Source organism: Lichenostomus cassidix, chromosome 4, assembly GCF_008360975.1.
Source record: "Lichenostomus cassidix isolate B80296 chromosome 4, HeHo_3.0, whole genome shotgun sequence".
In the NCBI taxonomy this organism is placed as follows: Eukaryota; Metazoa; Chordata; class Aves; order Passeriformes; family Meliphagidae; genus Lichenostomus; species Lichenostomus cassidix.
Genome location: NC_139484.1, coordinates 14,074,721 through 14,094,121, shown reverse-complemented (window position 1 = coordinate 14,094,121; position 19,401 = coordinate 14,074,721). Strand labels below are relative to the sequence as shown.

At 43.5% G+C, this 19,401-nt stretch overlaps 1 protein-coding gene across 2 annotated transcripts in view; it reads right to left on the bottom strand.

The window, feature by feature from the left end:
• Positions 1-18,410, bottom strand: part of UNC5C (unc-5 netrin receptor C) — a 242,846-nt gene extending 224,436 nt beyond the window's left edge. Inside the window, exon 1 of one of the 2 annotated variants that reach the window (XM_085057973.1) lies at positions 17,686-18,410. In XM_085057973.1, coding sequence (XP_084914099.1) covers positions 17,686-17,809 — 124 coding nt within the window. In that variant the 5' untranslated portion in view covers positions 17,810-18,410. The remainder of the gene's footprint in view (positions 1-17,685) is intronic. The other variant, XM_085057974.1, reaches the window with a different exon arrangement.
• Positions 18,411-19,401: the final 991 nt, after the last annotated feature.

Here is a 19,401-nt window from a genome sequence, read left to right as displayed (position 1 = left end):
AACTATACAATCTTGTTAGGCTTCTATAGATTTCATTAATGCCTCATAAAAGAGAATCAATAAAACTCCTTGCACGTCAATATAAAAACGACCTTTCGATTTCCTCTTTAAGATACAAAAAAAGAGAAATTTAATCAATAGACATTGTCAAAACTTCTCTGGTAAGAGCTCCTGCAACAGGGAGTCTAGATTAAGAATTCTTCAGAGAAGTTATGTTTCTGGTCTGAACTTCTTCCTAAGGAGCTGTTTCTGATCCTATTGGGAAACTTTGTTGGGAGTACTCATTTTAGGCTACACACAACCTTGCAAGGCTGCATATTAGAAGTGTGGGATTACCCACACACCAAAGCACAGATCCTTGTTTAAGTGTCATCACAATTCAAAGGTTAATAGGACTGCTCACAAGGGAAAGGATTTATACAGAACTGTGCCTTTAATCCTATTCTTGCTTCAAATTTTCCCTTGACATTTTTCCTTGTGCATGAAAGTCCACAATGCTTAAACTGACTTTTTCAGTTCCTTTTATGTAACTTACAGCTTAGCTTACCCAGCAACCACACCAAAATGACATTTAGCTCAAGCATCCCAGCAGGAGAGTTGATAACAAATAGCTCTGTCCTGGCACCAGTGTTAGCACACAAAAACAAGGGCCTGATCCATGGATTTTCACTGATACTTTCCTTCTATTTTTCCTCCAAATTCCTCACTCAGACAACTTGTGGGATCCCATTTTACATTGCCTTTGGGTTTTATGGTTTCCTCTCACATTCAAATATAATCATGAGCCACTGATATCTTTTTAATGGCTAGATGGACCAATTCAGAAAATTGTTCTGTCCCCCCTCCCACTTCTGCAAGTTTTCTCAGGTGGATAAGGAACAGTCTCATTATAAAAACAAACAAATAAACAATCCAAACCAAACAACAACATCAAGAGATAATCTGGTGGCAATAGTAAATCTTTTTCTTCCTTTTAATGTACATCTGTTGCTTAGTGTGCCTCATAGCCACAATATAATAGATAATTCATATAGAGGATTACACATTTATTTGAAAAACTACCAAAACATAAGTTCATGTGACTTTTCTTTTGGTTTTCAAGAAGTTTTTCCTCCCTGTCTGCCTTAGCTCATCCTGAATAGTCTTCCAGACTGAACTGAGGATCCTGAGCTCATTCCTGAAGCAGGGAAGCTCAAAGCCTCGTATGGCAGGGCCACATTCAGTCCACTCAGTTGCAAACCACCAGTGGTGTGTGGTGTGACTGTGGGGCCACTCACGGTCATTAGGCCAGACCAGTGCTTGTTGTGGGTGCTGGTGTCCCCACCAAATGGAGCAGCAGCTCCTTCATCACTACCTTCTTGTTCTTCACTCAAGGATCCACACACAACATACCTGACCTTTAAACAGGCTGCCTGCATGCGTTTGTGTCTGTCTCGTGGTTTGAAGTGGCTGGTAAATACATACTGCTCTGCTTCCGCCTGTCTCCAGCCTCAAATCCCACAGGTTTGTTCCCATCCCAAGTTTTCATGCAAGAGAAAACAATGTTTAGTCTATACCTTGGTCTTTTGGGGTAAAGAGGATGCTTGAACTTCTTTATACAGTGCAGTATTTGTCTTACCACCCAGGAAAATAAAAATAAAGCATGCAGTGTATTCAAAACTTTTAATTCTACAAATAAATGTATATTTTCCACTGTTACTAATATTTGAAATCACTAATCCTAGCAGGTTCATTTTTTTGTGTTTTAATTTTCCATTGCCTACTTTCCATTGCAGCCTTAGCCAATGAGGACAAACAAGTTTTATTTCTGTTTCTGAAAATTCCCGCTAAGATGATCAAAAGTGACTGGTCATTGTCATAGTGAGGAAGATGGTCTTGATAGTACTGAGAAAAATCCATCTCAGGTTTTGTTCAGAAGTAGGGTGATGTTCTGAGAACAAAAAACTGCTGAGAGTGGGGACAATGTGAACATACAGCCTTTTCATTTTAATTACTAAGTCTTTGAAGAGGCTTTGCATCAGTGGGATAGTGGGTGACTGCAAAAATAAAAAGCCTCAAACAATTTGTAGTCATAAACCAGCATTTTAACCAATCATTGCCCTTCTAGATGCCTATCTTCTTTAGGCTCTCCTAAGTGGTACAAGATCTTGTAAAGATGCAAACATTTTCCTCCTCATTTTAGTGGTAAATAATCTCTCCCTTTGTTAACATTGGGACTGCTCTCTGATATACTTTGTAGCATCTGCTCCCTTTTCTCCCCAGCTCTTTTAAAAGCGTTCTTAGAGTCATGGAAATTTTTTCTGTCCAAACAGACCAGATAGAAATCTCTCCTCCAGGAACAGTCTTACAGAAACCCTGACTGTTAACAGCCCTCAGCTGGAGCACAACTGAGACACTGAACTCGGGGAAGCCGTGCTGGTTTACACAAAATGAGAGGTTCAGCTGAAAGCATACTTTGTGAAGGCCAGCTCTTCTACTTAGTTCACCATTCTGAGTGCAACTGGAAGTTTCAAAACCTAGAGCCTGTGGGCTGAAATTTATTGGGAACAGATGGGGCTAAGTGGTACACACCATTTACCTGTGCACCTAAATACAGTAATATATATTTATAAGCATAAATAAAGCAGCTGGTCTTTATTTCCTCGCTAACAAAAACACCCTTGGCCTTCCTGAACTCCAGACCTACGCTGCCACAACTACTTGGTTTTCACACACCAAAGTCATCTGTTGGCCTGAGTAATGAAAACATGGTGTTGTACAAATTCTCATAAACAATTTTGGCTGTCCTCATTTCAGGTGGGATAATTTTCTTCCTAGTAGCAGGTGTGGTGCTTTATTTTGTATTGTTGTTATTAATATTGCTAGTATTTTCTCTGCCTTTCCTGTCCTATTAATCCATCTTTATCTCAATCCATGAATTTTACTTTCCCCCCCAATTCTCTCCCCCATCCCGTGGTGCAGGGGCAGAGTGAGCCAGCGGCTGTGTTGTGTTAGCTACCTGCTGGGTTAAACCACAACAGGCTCCTACAGGAAGACTCATGCTGTCAATTAAATTATGGCAGCAGCTGAAATCTAAAGGTCACATCATCTAATATGAAACAGCACAGCATTTGATAAACAACACAGAGCACGAGTCAGAAGAACTAGCTTTTGAAGGTCGTGCTATTGCCAGGTAAAGCTCTGTACTCTTGCAGGTAAGTGCATCTTCCCAAATAATATTTCATGGGCAGTAAGACACTTCCTTAGCAAGAGACTTGCATGAACCTTTAAGCTGGGTTTGTGGGGAGGAAACACGTAGGCTTACATAAGCTATTTCAGTCCAGAAATTCCATGTGGTTAGTTAATTATATATACTAATAACTTCCCAATGACAGTGTCTGGATGCAGCCTGCACATACACATAACAAAGCAATTTAATATTGTTCATGCACTACAATGTTCTCAAGCAATGACTCACACTGCAGTGCAAGTTCTCATACTACAGAAAACTAAGACTTGGGACTTCAGCTTTCCAAAATTAAAGTACTGCATTCAGGAACCCCTGTGATCTCTCTAGAAAGAGTGATTTTCTTAACACTTTGTAGCAACACCTTTGCAAATCACAGCTATGGGTGCTAGGTGCCTGTAGGATGCTGATAGGGACACTTAATACTGATCCCAAGTATCATCATGTAGTTTTACACAGATCAAAATACGTTGATGTGTCTTAAAATATTGACCACCTAAAAGCAAGGCCAAGGAGCTTCCTTTACACAAACAGGCTTTGTCTGTCCCCTCAAGGAGGCAGGGAGAAAAAATAAGACCCCCTGTGACACATCTTGATGTTATTGTCTACCTCATAAATATTATTAGTTGTGGTTTTTATTTTGGGGGCTCAGATCTTAAGCTTGAGAGGTTCATAGCTCAGAGGAGGCAGAATTCATGAAGGAGCCTGGCACAGTTTTGGAGACTAATGATTTTTTCAGAGAGTGTGACAGCCAAAACATTTGAAAATTTATGTCAACCTTAGCAGGGGAATCCAACTGCAGAACAAAGGTAAAAATTCCCAAGGTGGATGTTTTTCAAATTTGCCTTTTTAAATAGTACTTTAGTTACTTCATTTCTTAATTTGTTTTAGAGGTTTAAGAACATTTCCAAGGAAACAAAAATTGCAAAATGTTGTCTTTTGCACAACTGCTTTCTAAGGTCTTTGTTTGGTGCAGGGGAAAATGGCTTGAGGGATGATCATAAAGCTTTTCCTGAACCTTTGAGGCACTTTTCTGAACTGGACAAACCACGCACACAGTTCAAGCTCTAAAAGATGATTTAGTAGCCTCATGCAACCCCAAATATTCTGCAGTAGATATTTAGTCACCTTTTTCTTCCTTCTATTTAAGCACAGGTTCAAAGCCTTTCCAGAAAGAGGGAAAGAGGGGGCCCAGCACATTACACAGTATCATAGATCCCCCAAAAGTCCACTACAAGTCCAGCTCCTGGTCACCTTTGGTTTTCCAGCCCTTTGGCCACCCAAATTAGCTGCATCACCAGCTAGCTGCCTCTTAGTGTCTTGTGCACGTCTTTCAGGCTTAGTCTACAATATACAGACATCCAGACAGACAAAAATAGTAAAACTTTGAGAAAGACAAAGAGTATTGGCACTGCAATGCCTTTTCCAATGAAAAATATTCATGGTTGCATTGAAGCAATTGTCTCGTGCCAATGTGAATGGCGTCATTTTGTTAGCTCCAGCATAATTTAATTACATAATTTTCCCAGCTCATGAACATATATATATTTACTTTTTTATAATAACATGCAATAATGATTTTTTAAAATAACTTTCAGGCAAAGTAGTGCAAGAGATTAGGAAACAACATATGGTAAAAGTCATTTTTGACCTATGTTTTATCCTTAAAACCCAAAAGTGGATTCAGTATTAAAATCAAAGCACTCTAAGTATATTATGAAATATTTACAGCTGTTATTACTGCCTGATTTATGTGTGCCAGAGACCAGATTATTCAGGCTGGTTTCACAAGCAATATGTCAGTAAACAGGATTTTGTTTGGTAATTATATTAAATATGTCCATATAAGCTTTGAATTAATTATAAACCGTATTTTACTGTACTTGATAAAAGCACTAAGCAGCAAGAACTAACGATGGCAAAAAGGTCTCCTCTCATTTTCAATAAAGCTTTCCATGTGAAAATCTGTCAACATGAAAAAGTTACTGCTTGTAATTAAAACCAGGCTTTAGTTCAGTAATATGTTTACATGTTATGTTCCAGAAGGGGGAAAAATGCAATTAAATTACTCTCCTTAAACCCTGTGGCTCACAAACACACAATCTGCTCTGGGCACGCTACTGATGTCAGCTCCTTCAGCAAGGAAGACAAAAAAAGTCAGGCTCAGCCTCATGACACAGTTGAGAGTTTTGCAGTACTAACACAGCGTGGTAAGAGTGTAAGGGAGCCCTGGAGATGCATTCACAGGATGTTTGCTGTGGGTTTGTCTACCCACATCAGGCATTTGAGCTGTGCTCCTGTCAGTACTTGCACTAGGCTTTGCTAATGGACAGATAATGACACAGCAGAGGCACAGGAGGTTACAGCAATACTTCACCAGACTTGGGAGCGTGTCAGTGAGCGACTAATTACCCCTCTGCTCCAGCTCTCACATTAACTTACTAAGCCACCCTTTGCCTGTCTCCACAATGGCTTTATAGCGCAAAGTCTGTTTTCAAAGCAGACTTCAAAGCGACTTCTCTGAATTAGACCCACTGCCAAACCAGGTGCTAAACTGTGCTTCTGTGGGTGCCAAGACCACAGTACTGGGACCTCAGTCTGTGGGCTGCTTCTGAAGATGAGCAGTAAGTTCATCACCTGTAGCACATGCCATTTTCCCCCATACTTTTCAACCCTCTTTCCCCAGCTTTCCAACACGGAGATGGGTGAATGCTATTTTCTGTGCCACTGGCTAACTAGGATTTCAGACCATAGGCAACTATCTTGACCCATTTAAAGGTTTTCACACTGCTGTAAAGAGACATATTTCCTAAACAGCCAGGAAACAACCTTCTTCTGTGGCAACCCAGTGATTCCCATGAGAAAGCATCTTGTGGACTTCAGTGTAAACTTTTCTCAAACAAGGTCATATTATATTTAATGATAAAAGACCAAGCAGATAAGCAGCTCTGTGCTTATCCTGTATTACAGAAGCCTGTACACTAGATTTGTTAATCTAGCTTTAATTCAGAAACCTGACACTCCCTGCTTTTCTTGTATCCATTTTTGTTTCTTGTTAATGCAACCAGATGGTGACTTCAGTTTGATTACAACTCTGCCTACTTTAATGTGAACTCTTCATCTTACTAGTATCAGATGACATTTGCTTTTCTTAATGTACATAGTTTGAGGAAAATTACAGAAGTGCTATTGCTGTGTTACATGAAAAATTCCAATATACATTTAGCTGACATAGCATCAGCTGGTGTTTAAACTTGGCTTAGCTAATGGACTTTTAATGTCAGTGGGGTTGTGTGCAGTTACTGGCTATTAGCAGGAATGAGCCCTTTCTATAAAAATCACTTTTCCTCAAGTGTGTTGTTTGAACATTCCTTCCCCTGATTTAGTGACTGTCACCAAATACAAAACAAATGCAAGGACACTGGAATCTACTGTTATCTTTAAAACCAACTTAACCTCAGCCTGGCCTCCACAAATGAAATGTGTTCTGCATTGATACTAGTGAATACAAAACTTCAAAGACAAAAGACCAAATTTTCCTTGCCTTGCTCCAGTGAGTAAATCCCAAGAAATCCAGTAAAAATAATCAGACAGAAAGTAAATTTAATCACAATGCCATTATGAATTGATATCCCTTGACAAAAAAGGCAATGAAACTACGTACTGGTAAAATAAGATGATCTGTAAAACAAAGCAGATTAATAGTCCACACTAAGTCATTTTGCCACTTGAAATAATTTCCTTTGCAAATGTTTCTTATAAATGCAAATTTAAAACTTTATTCTTGAGACCACAAAATGATAGAAATATTTATAAAGTGAGTAAATTAGGCATTTTAATTTTTTTTTTTTTTTTAAGATTTAGAAGGTTTTACCTAATAGCCATGTTTACTACAAAGAATTAATATATAACTTTAGGGGACGGGGGGAAGAAAAAGATTGATACAGAAATATTTCAGGACAAGCAAAGGACAGAAGTTAGCAGCTGAACAGTTTTGCCTTTTCCAGTGCTTGTGAAAGGCATATGGCACTTCTCATTCCACTGCCTACAGTCATCCTGATAACAACTGCTTTTGTTACCAGCTACCAGGCTGCACTTCTGACTTAAAACTTCGAAGCCCATGCTTTTAGTGGCAGAGGTCTTTAGTTCAAAAACAATTGCTAAGGCAGGAAATTGCCACACATCTCTGTGTAATAGATACTTACGTGGATATCTGCCTACAGTTGGTGACACTTGGCTGTCAGTGTTCTTATTTGAAACACTTTTTAACAAAATCCAAGGGAAAAAACTTCTACCTGAAAGAATCTTGCCAACCTGTTATCAAGAGTAACACAGTGGTAATATCTCTACAGGAAAGAGTCACATTGCTACATGGAAGGGAAATGGAAAACCTCAAAGGTATTCAAATTATTTAGCTTCAAAAAAAACCCAAAACCAAGCAAAAAAAGAAAGAACCCATTAAAAAATGTGCCATCAAGATGAGATCAAGGTCTGTTCATCCCAGAGTCTCACTCTACTGTGTCAACATATTTTTAACACAGAAGCAGATCAGCTTCTGACATGTGTTGGCTCTGAAATTAATGGAGCTACATTTGTTGGTGGTCATAACCCGACCTTGTACCACATAAGTCTATCCTTGGTATAAACACTAGGCATTTAAAAAAATAACAAAACAAAAGGAAAGTGATAGTGAAACTGACAGGTCCCAGTACTGAACTTTCTAGCTACAAACTTTCTAGTTACTTAGGAACTTTCTATTTGCTGCAGTACAGCTATTTTACATGATGAAGAGAAGGAAAACCTGCACTCATATTCTTGCCAGCAGAGATTTGCTGCATAAGAAGATTGCTGCATTTTGTTTGAGCAAGAGACCAAAAAAGTTGCTATCACCTTCAAAAACTGGTGAGGAAGCAGAAAGGAAGTCCCTCAAGCTAGGTTTGAAATGCCTGCATGAAAAGAATTTGTAATGGGGACGATGATTTTTCAAAAAATAGTGCAGCTTTGGGGCCAAACACCTTTGAGCAAGGAAGAGAAGTATTTCATGAGACAATTCAGCAAGATTTTCTGTGAGCAGCACTTGCAGAAGGGCAGAGTCTTCCCCACTTAATTACAGATCCATGTCTTAACTAGACAGAGTTCTAGTTTCCACAATGAACCCTGATTTTCAGATCAAGTGGCCAAGTTTAACAGAGAAAGCTTTATCTCTTCCTAGTTGAAAGCACAGAGAATTTTATCCTGTTAATAGAGGTTCAAGCAGCAGAGATTTCTCTATAGTGTCATGTGAGTGCAGACAACCTGAAATTTCAGTCTGGATGCCTCACTGTTTGCCTGTTAACTCCAGCTATTCACTGTTAGTCACAGCCACTCATCTTTTGTAAGTTTAGAGCTGCAGAGCAGCCAGCCAGACACGCAAAATTCTGGGGAAAGGGAAAGGTGAGAGGGATACATCTGTGCTAACTCCATGAGCAACTGGCGAAGCTTAGAGATACACTAAAGAAAGAGAAAATTCATTCAGACTAGGGCAGTGTGCACATCTGTACTTGGAATTACTCCTGATAAGTGCCTGCACTTCAGTCAGTGTAGGTAAATCCAGTGCCCATCAGAACAGAATTAGTCTTGCTTGCTATTCTGTCCCACTTCTTACTCCTTGATTTCGGTATGACTGAACTGCAATTAACCTCACTCAGTGAGACTGTATTATTATTTTCACTCACTATGTAAACTTTCCAGTATAAACACATATGTTGGGAGTGGATAAGATGTATTTAAAAAATAGATACATCATATTGTAAAAGTGCAGCAATTCGTATTCCAGCCATTATTTTAGCAAATTTATAGCTGGAATATAGCTCTACAAGCAGCTCTGAATTACTAATAATCCTGTGGTGATCCCTTTTCACTGTCCCATGTGAAATGCACTAAAATCAAGTGAAGAAACACCTGGGGAACAACTATCAGTTCAAACAAGTTTCCAAAATGGCTGCAATAAAGTCAACCTCTTTCGACAGATCATTCAAGGCTTACTTGCACATTTCCTTGTATCTAGCTGGTGAAATTCAAGATTTCTCAAACAATTGCATCCAGCACTCAGGGGACCAAAAAAAAAAATGCAAGCTTTCCTTTTTCTCAAAGGATACACCGCTAATCCACTGAGATTAACATTTCAACCTCTCACTCAATACAAGACTAAGAAATAAAGCTACTTTACTTCTTGAAAATAACTAAAAAGGGATTGGCAGGAGCTACCTAACAAGAAAATGCTCAGCTGTTGCCAGGCCAGTGAAATCTATCTGAGCTCCTTAGCATTATTGCTGAAAATGTTACCACAACAAGAGAAAAAAGATACTGATTTAATTGCCTAGGCAACCTCATAGCTTTTATGACTCATAAGGCAACAGAGTCCTCTGGAGCATAAGTTGTTCATTCAGATGAATGGAGTACAGTTGAATAACACAGTCCTGAATTGCAGATTAAACCCAAATGAAACAAAACAGCCCAAGACACTGATCCTCATTCCACTTACAACAGTGCTGCAGTCATGTGCTGGATCTGCTCTTCCTCCTTCCAAATTCGAGATAACAACGTGGATTTCAGTGGGCAAAGCAAATCTCTCCAAACTGCCTGCCACCAGAAAGTTAGCGCCTTTGGAAGCATCCTTGTTCCTGAGCAACAGCATATACACTTTTGTCCTTTTCCTTTGTCCCAGTTCCGGCCAAGACAGGGTTAATTTTTGCCACAGCCAGGAGAGAACAAGGCTAGGACCTGAGGCTTATTCTATACCAGCTCACTTCATTTTTCAGGGATGAGGCAAGGGGCTCTCTTGCAAGTCTGGGTGGTGTGGCAGAGGGAGCAGTCAGGTATTGCTGTAGTCAGTAGGTTTCTGTGTGAATCATTCTCCTCTTTTTTGCACTTTCTGTCCTCACTATCCAGTATCCTTGCTGCTACTGTATGTTTTCTTACCTAATTGCTGTTTCCAGTAAATTGTTCCTATCTCAACCAGTGATCTTTACCTTTTGTGCTCCCAATTCACCATCCCACCTCAAGTGAAGGAGAAAAGGTAGGAGGCAGTGAGCATGTGGCATGTGGTTTGGAGAGTCCCAGTGGGAGAAACTAAATTGGGGAGTACTGTACCTAACCCATGGCATCCTTTTATACATATTTCTAGGTAACAGCAGATACAAAGAAACCATCAGGGAAACTCAAGACATTCAACATTGAGAAGGTACCTGAGAGCCTTCTCAATATAGTATTCCCTCTGTAGCATCCCCTCTTTGGGACAGTCAGACAGCAATGGACTGGAGCATCAGAGTCTTGGGTACCCAGAAGACTGGAGCTCATGTTTTGGCTTCCCTTACACATTTCCTCTGCACCCTTAGGCAATTCCCCCTAGACCTCTCCACCAAACAGAGATAAACACAGCAAACCTCCAAACGCAGTAAAAAGATTAGAGATTGAATAACTATGGCAACGTAACAAATAAGAACTTCCCATTGTCTCCAGCAACGCAAACATGTAGCAAAGCTCTGTTAAAGACACAACTGCAGATATCCCCCACAGGGGATATCACCACCTGAGATGCACAGCTTTTTGGGTGCCTCTCCTGTCCTACCTGTGTAGGACTCACAACAAAGGAAAGTGAGAATTTGAGGAGGTGCTGAGGCACTGAAGCGTCACATACTGACAAGGGAGATGTCCTTGCCTTGATGGGACTGCCATGCAAGCTCGAGCAGCATTGCTTGTATTTGGGGAACAGCAAAGGACTCACCTAAATTCAGCACTGCCTGACACTCCCTGGTGGAAATAAGGGCATGTCTGGCACCACTGAGAATCTGGGTCTCTCTCTCAGTCTGCATCACAGTAAAATGAGTGTTAAAAAAAAAAAAATACAAAAATGAAAACAAAACAAAAAAAAAAAAAAAACCAAAGAAACCCCCCCAAAACCAAACAAAAAACGCAAAACAACACCACCAACAAAAAAACCACCAAGATCTAAGAAGTGCTGTAAATATATGCCTTAACCAGTGCTTACCAGGACTGTAAATGAAATCTAACAGTGAGACTTTTCACTAAGCTGGTTGAAATATGTGGAAAAAGGTAAATGAAAAAGAAAACTCTTGTTGTCAGAGGACTTCAGAACTTTTTAACTTCTTCATTTTCACTGAGCACCTAGCAGATTTTCAGAGAGCATAAATACAAATAGTTTGGACAGTAGGGTAAATATTCAAGGCTTTATTGACCTTTTCACTAAAATAATTCAATCTTTTCTGGTTTTGATTAAGGTTTCTTGCTTTTTTTTCCAACCTCCCATGAGCAAATAAACAAAAAGGAATCTTTTTCCTTTTTTTTGTTTCCTCCTAAATTTTCCATGTTGATAAAAAGGGTATTTTTAAGTGAGACTGTTTTTGCATGAAGCTCTTTCTCCCCAGCCCAAACTTTTAGATAACGTGCCAGGCTATAAAGGGACTCCCCAAACCCTGGCGTTTGATGACTTGGGAGGAAGTTCCATATTTCCTGTTTAACATCCATGTGATTTGGGATGAAGTCATAAAAGCAAACAGGAAGTTGTTCCAGTGATGACTACCTAGGGAGAAAGCTATATACAAGCATCTCTGAGGTTGCTGAAAGCTGGGAAAACCTCTGGCAGCTCTTGCCCACTGCTCCAACTCACGGCACCTTACTTATGTGTGTTGTTTGTACAAGCAGAGCCAGCCTTGAGGAAAACAACTGGAACACAGCTACAGTTTGGGGCTTCCTTTCAGCTCCTCCAGCTAGTGTGCACACAGTCAGTTTTATGCTTCATACTCACCCTAGAAAGATAAATCTCAGTACAATAACCACAGTGGATGTTCTGCAAAATGTTTAACCAAACCTATCACACACCCACCAACAATACTCAATAAATCATCTCCCCATCACAGCAGTGGAATTTGGGGCTGGAGTACCTACACATGACCCCATTAAATTAAACACAAGGGAATAAAGTATGTTCAAAATCAAGGGGAATTTTGTTGTTCCTATTTGTTCTGTGTAAAGTTCTTTATAACCATTCCCCTTTTTAGCATAATTTCAAATGCATGCTTGCTTGCAAATGATGCAAATTAAGTGTTTCTCTGAATACAGTTTGCCTCCCAGAAGACTTAATAACATTTCCTTCAGATTGCCTCTTGGATAATGTTATGACGGAAAGATCCAGGGGCGCCTGCTCCTGAGACTGGACTCTACTGAGCACACACAATAAATCACTCCAAACACCACCATTCCCCCAGTTCTTGGAAGCAGCCGGCACCGAACTGTGCCTCTGCACAACATTATTCTGGTGCTGTGCTGATGGAGGTTATGGCCAACTGGAAAACCACAGCTCGTCTCTTACTCCACTCCTTTGATTCTTGAGTTGTACTTGAAAAGCTGTTTTGTACCTCCAAGCCGAATGCGAGGCAGAGCTGGCTAATGCGAATGACAGACGCTGTAATTACTGCTTCACTGGCACCGGCGCCAAGATCGCTTGCTGCCTGCTAGACTTGAATACCTCCACTGGGTGGCTAACAAGATGTGCACTTCACAAACCAGCACAGCCCTCTCCCCACCCTAAAGGAAGGAAAGACAATGCCATTTTTTCCTAAAGGCACATTTAGACAGTTCTATGAAATATATTGCATAGGCAGAGCATCCATGATTACAGTAACTTTTAATTTAAAGATAGCCTCCAGTAACATGTTTTCAATGGCAAACCAACAGTGAGACTCACATTGAGCCCAATTCTCTTTGACTAAATCACAGAAAACTGTTCACATCTCCGAACAATGCAAATTTACACGGGAGCTCCCCTTTGCACCAGCAATTCAAACACATTTTTATGATGAGCTGCAAAAGTAATTTTCTTGCCTTTTTGTAGAAAAAGTATCCAGAAATGATTCCTCAAAAGTCCAGTGATGTAAAATCCAGAAAGAACCAGAAAACTAGAAATACAGCCATACACTATAAAACAAGATTGTTTATCCGGTAGCATGACATAAATGTAGCTTTGCTTTTCAAAGTATATATCTCCTTTGTATTCTACTTATGCACAAAATTGATACTGTACAGAAGGACTCAGTTGTTGTCCTACTCAGCCTGGGCTTCTCTTACCTTCCACAGTAGCTGATTTGCTTTGTATCCTATTCAAATGAACTGGGTAGACTGTGCCTCAAAACACCTCTCCTCTATTTGCATAAAAATCAAGATATTTACCTGGAAATATCTAATAAATATAGTCCACATTTTCTCCTTTCCTACTGCACAGACCAGCTATGGAACTGATTTGCCTGGCCTTGGCACAGAGTTGTATTCCTGTTTTCAGATGTACTGTATTTGGAAAATTAAATTAGGAAAATCTTTTTAATTTGGTTAATGCTGTTTCCTGTTTCTGAATTTGGATGTCACACACAAAGCTAGTCCCAAAACATAGTGAATAACTGGGGTTTAAGACTATTACCAAAGAAAAATGAAGTTGTGTGGTGAATGATCCATGTAAAATGATTGAGTGCAAACATGCACAACAGCTGTGGAAATGTTTACATACACTCTGGCATTCTTACTGTACAGAGGAGTAAATGACACTGACTGTAATGCTGAAGAGCCATCAGGAGGAGCCTGTATGTGATCTATATATTTTTTCCATAACTATTGCAACCAGCTGCTAGAGCCTGGAGCCAGAGGAGCTCAGATTCTGACTCCCATGTTCCCAGGGAGGAATCCCTCCTCTACGCACAGATCCATCCACTTAATTTTAATCCTGCTTAAACTGCACCTCTGTCAGCAAAGGAAACAGTGGCTGCTTTGCTTTCAGCAAAGAGAACTGCAGTACTAAAATGCTACTCAGAACCTGTACAGGCTACCACATCCAGCCCAAACTTGTCAGCATCATTGAAATCTACCACAGTACATCGCTTTAAAACAGATTAAGGTTCCAAAGGGCCTTATCCATTCACAACAAAATACTACTTGGCTCTTGCTTTATTAATACAAATACTACACCCACATGATCAAATACAAAGGTCCACTGATGCATCAAGATAATTAAGTCCTTTCCCCGCCTTTTTTCAACAAGATGTGTTTAGGTATTTAATTAGGAAATGCATCCCCAAAAGGTTAGTACATTCACATGTTATATTTCACTTTTTCTGCACTAAGCATTTTCAAACTGCTGCTGTTGCTAATACAGACTATGCTGGGGCAAGACAAATATCTGCACATATGGCTCTTTTACAGTTTTCTTTTTAAATAATCACTTTGATTTAATTAGGTTTGAGGGGTTAAGCATGAAAAATGCACTCTTTTATTGTAAAGGCACAAATGAAACACAACCCGTTAATACGTAGTCCATTTAGCTTTTCTATCCATCTTTTACACCATCGTTATTAACCCCAAAAGCTGTCTGAACCATATTTGTCACTACAGATAGATAGCTGACCCTCCCTTTCGTCCCACCTACACAACAAAAAGGTGGGAGTCACAGGATAAGTGGATAACACTTTGGGAGGTGGGAAGTGTGGGGGCTGTAGGGAAGCACAACAGCTGAAACCCAGGCTGTGCTGACTGAAGAGCCAAGGGAAAAGTTGCTCTTACAGAGATGGCACTGAAATGCCCAGCAGGAGAACAGTTTGGGGCATTTAAATTCTCATTCTGATGTAGCTTATCATAGAGGTATAGTAAATGCGGTGAATGCCAGATCAGAGTTGATTCTGGCTTGATAATCTCTCTGGCCCCATTCACACAGCTTTGAGAATTAAGGGCTGTCTCTACCATTGCAGCCATTTCCTGTTCTCTCCTGATAACAGCGGAAAAATACTTAGACAGCTTCAGATAAGAAGATAAGAAATACTAATAAAACAAAAAATGTATTTAGGTCTGCTGAGAAGCTCACAGGAGGACGCCGAGATGCAGTGATAATGAATCTGCCAGGGAGTGAGGGGGGGGGTTGGTCCACCAACCACTCACTTAATAAATTCATTTTCTACGAGGCAATGGAAAAGGAAGGTATGAAAACACAAGTCCCAGCAATGCTCATGGATTTCTTAGCCTGCTTCAAAAGCTGAAGATAGCTGGGGAATTTAGATGAAACATATATGCATTTGAAATGCATAAATAAAATAGAGGGAAAACTTTGCCCGGTGCTATATGATGAGGAAACTTCCTGAAGAGGGCATAGTTAAACTGTTGATTCATTGCTTCACTGAAGCACCTTATACACATACACACATACATGAAGATCCCCACTGGACACATCAATCAGAAAATCCCTCAGCTCTGGGAAAAATGCCAAAACAAGGTCTGCACCCAAATTGTCTGCCTGGTCCTAGCAAATAGGAAATAAAATTAAAGTATACATGGGAAAACAAGTCCAAGACAAAGAGCTATATCCCAACCACATTCCCTGGATTTTTCACTCTGTTGTGGAAGTTTATCACATGTCACACATTGGGAAGCATTGCTGAAGAGCTCTCCATCCCTCTCTGGATAGGTGAGCACACCTGTGGCCTGTGGCAGGTCCCACATGTGTGCTGCCCTTTGCAGCACAGGAACAGAGGGCCTGGCTCCTCTGCCCTCGTGGCATTTCTGTCACACAGCATTGTGTCACAGAGGGTAAGTGTGCAAAGGAGAAGCCATCTGAGAGCGTGAGCTATGAGCCCTGTGGCACTGAGATGAGCGCTCTGGAGCAGCCGAACGCAGGGGGTCCTCTCTTCCCTGCTCAGGCCATCTGTCATGTGAAACTCCCATGTCCTCCCAGCAGAGCAGGCAGGCTCCTTTCCACTCCTGGTCCAACTGTCTGAGAGGAGCTTTCTTGTCCAACACCCCCTGACATGATCTGTATCTACACAGACTGATATATACCCCCGGACATGCAGGTCTACATGCATATGCTACTATTAAAACCCCTAAATACAAAATATCAAACCTGCCCTATCTTGGACACAAAACCGACCAGTGAAAGGGAAACAGTATGGAAGACACAGATGAAATATGCCACAATGCACAAGGGATTTTTTTACTCTTGTTCTCCACTACCCCTTTTTCATGGCCCGCTTTCTGATCTTCCTGTGAGATAAATGAGCAAGGGAATGTGACTCTGAGGGGATGGAGTAAGTATCAGCAGGAAATGGATTAGCACTGTTACATGTACAGACATGATGTTCAGTGCACCCAGCCCACCAGCAGCAAACCTACAGCTCCGTGCCTGGGGGAACCCACAGAAAGCCTGCCAGGGGCACTGGGAGTCAGAGCAACCAGCACTGCTCTCCTGTCAAAAAGGCCACAGAGGAGTGCACTTTGTAATGGCTGGATGAGAGCACAGGGTCAGATCTGTGCAGCTTTCACAAGTGCCTCTCCACACAGATGATGTGGGGAAAACTATGCATTCTTACACTTGTATTATGCCAGCAACTCCAAATAAAAACTTTGGTGCATATTATTGCTTCTTGGCTTCATATATGGGGAAAACAAACAAACAAACAAACAAACTAGCTTCTAAAATTCCTTTTCTCTTGTTAAACATATAACTGGGATTTCCAAGTGCTTTAACGGACCTGCACATCCTTGCTGCATGCAGCTCTGCCCACATGCAGCAGCAACCTCTCTCTTTCTCTCTCCAGTGTTCCACAAAAGCAACACATTTCCACATTAGGTCTAACTCCTGGAAAGAAAGAACAGAAGCACCGAGAAAGTTTGTCCAGCATCAGCTTGCAGGAGAAAAAGCCTCCTGCTGTGGCTGTCAGCCGAGTGGGTGCCACACTAAGCCAGGGCTCTTTGTGATGCTCTCAAACATCCCTAAACATGCACTGAGAAGCAAGATATTGTCACTTGGAAAGAGGAATTTATACAAGGGCTACAGGGAAGGTAGATCGAGATGTACTCCAGAATCCCCGACACGGGAGGGGAAACAAAATCTCAAAACATAAACACAGAAAGACGGCGACTCCCTTCGGGTGTATCATGTTTTAAGCAGGAAGAAGGAGGGAGTGGGGGGCGATGGAGGGTTCAAGACTGACCGTCGATCGCAGAGCTCCAGGGTACGGCTGTGCCGCGGCGGAGGGACAGCCGCCCCGCACCTGCCTTTCCCACGCACCTTGCCAGCCCTCCGAGGCGCACCGGCGCCGCTCTCCCGCCCCGGGGGCTGCCGGCGGGGCTCCTTCAGCCCGAACTTCCCCTCCGCTCCCCGTGCCCCATTTGAGGGCGGAGTGTAGGCAAACGCCTGCCCCGGCCAGGCTCAGCACCTAAAGACCCGACCCGGCCGGTGCGACCGGACCCCCCAGACCCCCGCGCGGGTCGTGCATGCGGGGGGATTGCACTGTTTGCCCGCACAAACACAGGGGAAAAAATAATCACGGCACAAATTCGCATTTCTAGCCCGCACCCGGAGGATGTCCCAACCCCTGTCCGTCCATCCATCCATCTATCCATCCATCCATCCATCATCGCCTTACCTTGCGCGGCGGAGCCGGGGCGGCTGGCCCCCAGGACGGCCAGGGCGGGGAGCACCACGGTCTGCAGCAGGTATCCCAGTCCCAGCCCGCAGCGGGCCGCTGTCCCCTCCAGCCCCTTCCCCATGGCCGGGGCAGCGGGGGAGTCGCGCTGAGCCGCGGAGCTTTCCTGTGCCGCCTCTGCCGGCCCCGTCCCACCTCCGGGCGCGGAGCGGCGCGGAGCCCCCGCCAGGCGCTCAGGCTGCGCGGAGGGCGGCGGGGCGAGGGGCTGCGCTCGGACCGGGCGGGCAGAGGCGCTGCATGGCCCCGCGGAGGGGCGCGGAGCCGGCGGAGCGCTGCTTTCTTCCCGCGGGCGGCTCGGCGCGGCTGCCTCCACCCCGGGGGTGGGCGGGGGCCGGGGCCGGGGCCGGGGCTGGGGAGAGGGGGCTGCGCCGGCCGCCTGCGATAAAATGCGAGCCGGAGCGAGGAGCAGACCCAGAGGGAAGGGGGCGGGGGAGGCTGGGAGCCACCCGCCGCAGAACCGGCCCCCTTTCGCCTCCTCCGCCCGCGCCCCCTGCGCGAACAGCCGCGGGCACAGGCGCACGCAGATGTTGGTGCGCACACGTGCGCGCCCGCTCAACACACGCTCCAACACACGCTCGCACCCCAGCCCGCCCGGGCAGGGCAGCCGGGAGCCAGGGCTGCGCTTGCCGGACCCCACCGCACCCGTGGCTCTCGGGTCTCCACACTGTCCCCGTGAGCCTGACACCCCCACACACACATCCAGGACTCTGGGCGAACAGGACCATATTTAGGGAGCCATCAAGGGCAGAGTCGGGGAGCCCCATATCGGATGGGCGATACCTTCCGCAACCAGCAGGGCAGAGGGAGAGATCGCACCAGGAGAGCCCTGGAGAACCCACCAGTCCTGGGGAGCATCTCCCCGTTTGCCCTTCAGGGCCTCTCCCTTAAGGCTGGGGTCACTCCCTTCCAGCCCTTACCCTTTTACCCTTTTACCCTTTTACCGTTCTTGCATCTCCAAAAAGCTGTCCCTTGGCCTCTGACTTCACCACGTGCCCAGTAAATCTCAATCCGAGGGATAGCAGTGCCCACACCTCAGGTTCACTGCTCAACCCTTGGTTGGGTTTTACTGTTGCTTTCTATGGCTTGGTTTTTCTCCTTTGATTTTTTTTGTTCGTTTGGGGGATTTTTGTTTATTTTTGGGGTTTGAGGGGGGTTTTATGTTTGGTTTGGGTTTTTTTTTCAAAATTGTCCTTCCCTTTGCTAAGCCCAGGCAGGCTGTCTGCAGCCATGATGAGACCCAGCACCCCTGCCAGTGCCAGGGACTGTGGCCCCAGAACCATTCCCACTGTACAGTACTCCAGAGAGCATTCCCTTCTCCAGCCCAGAAGTTCCCCAAGCAGGGCTGTGCGCCAGGCAAGGAGTGCTCTTTTCCTGGGACGCATGGCTAAGATCTCCCCAATAACTCTGGCTTTGCCTTTCCCTGCCTGCCCCTTCCACACAGGAAAAGTTTCCAGCCCTGCTAATGCTGCAGTAGGGTTTCTTGGGGGCCACTGGAGCTGCCAGGGAGGCTCTATCCTACCTGCCCCTTGACTTTAATGTCCTTCCCCAGAAATTATCCAGACTATTCCCATCTCAGGGTCTGGGGTGGGGGCAGCATTCTTTTTCTCCTTGACAGCAGCTGACATAAAGCTGCAATGTGACAGAAAAGCAAAGCCC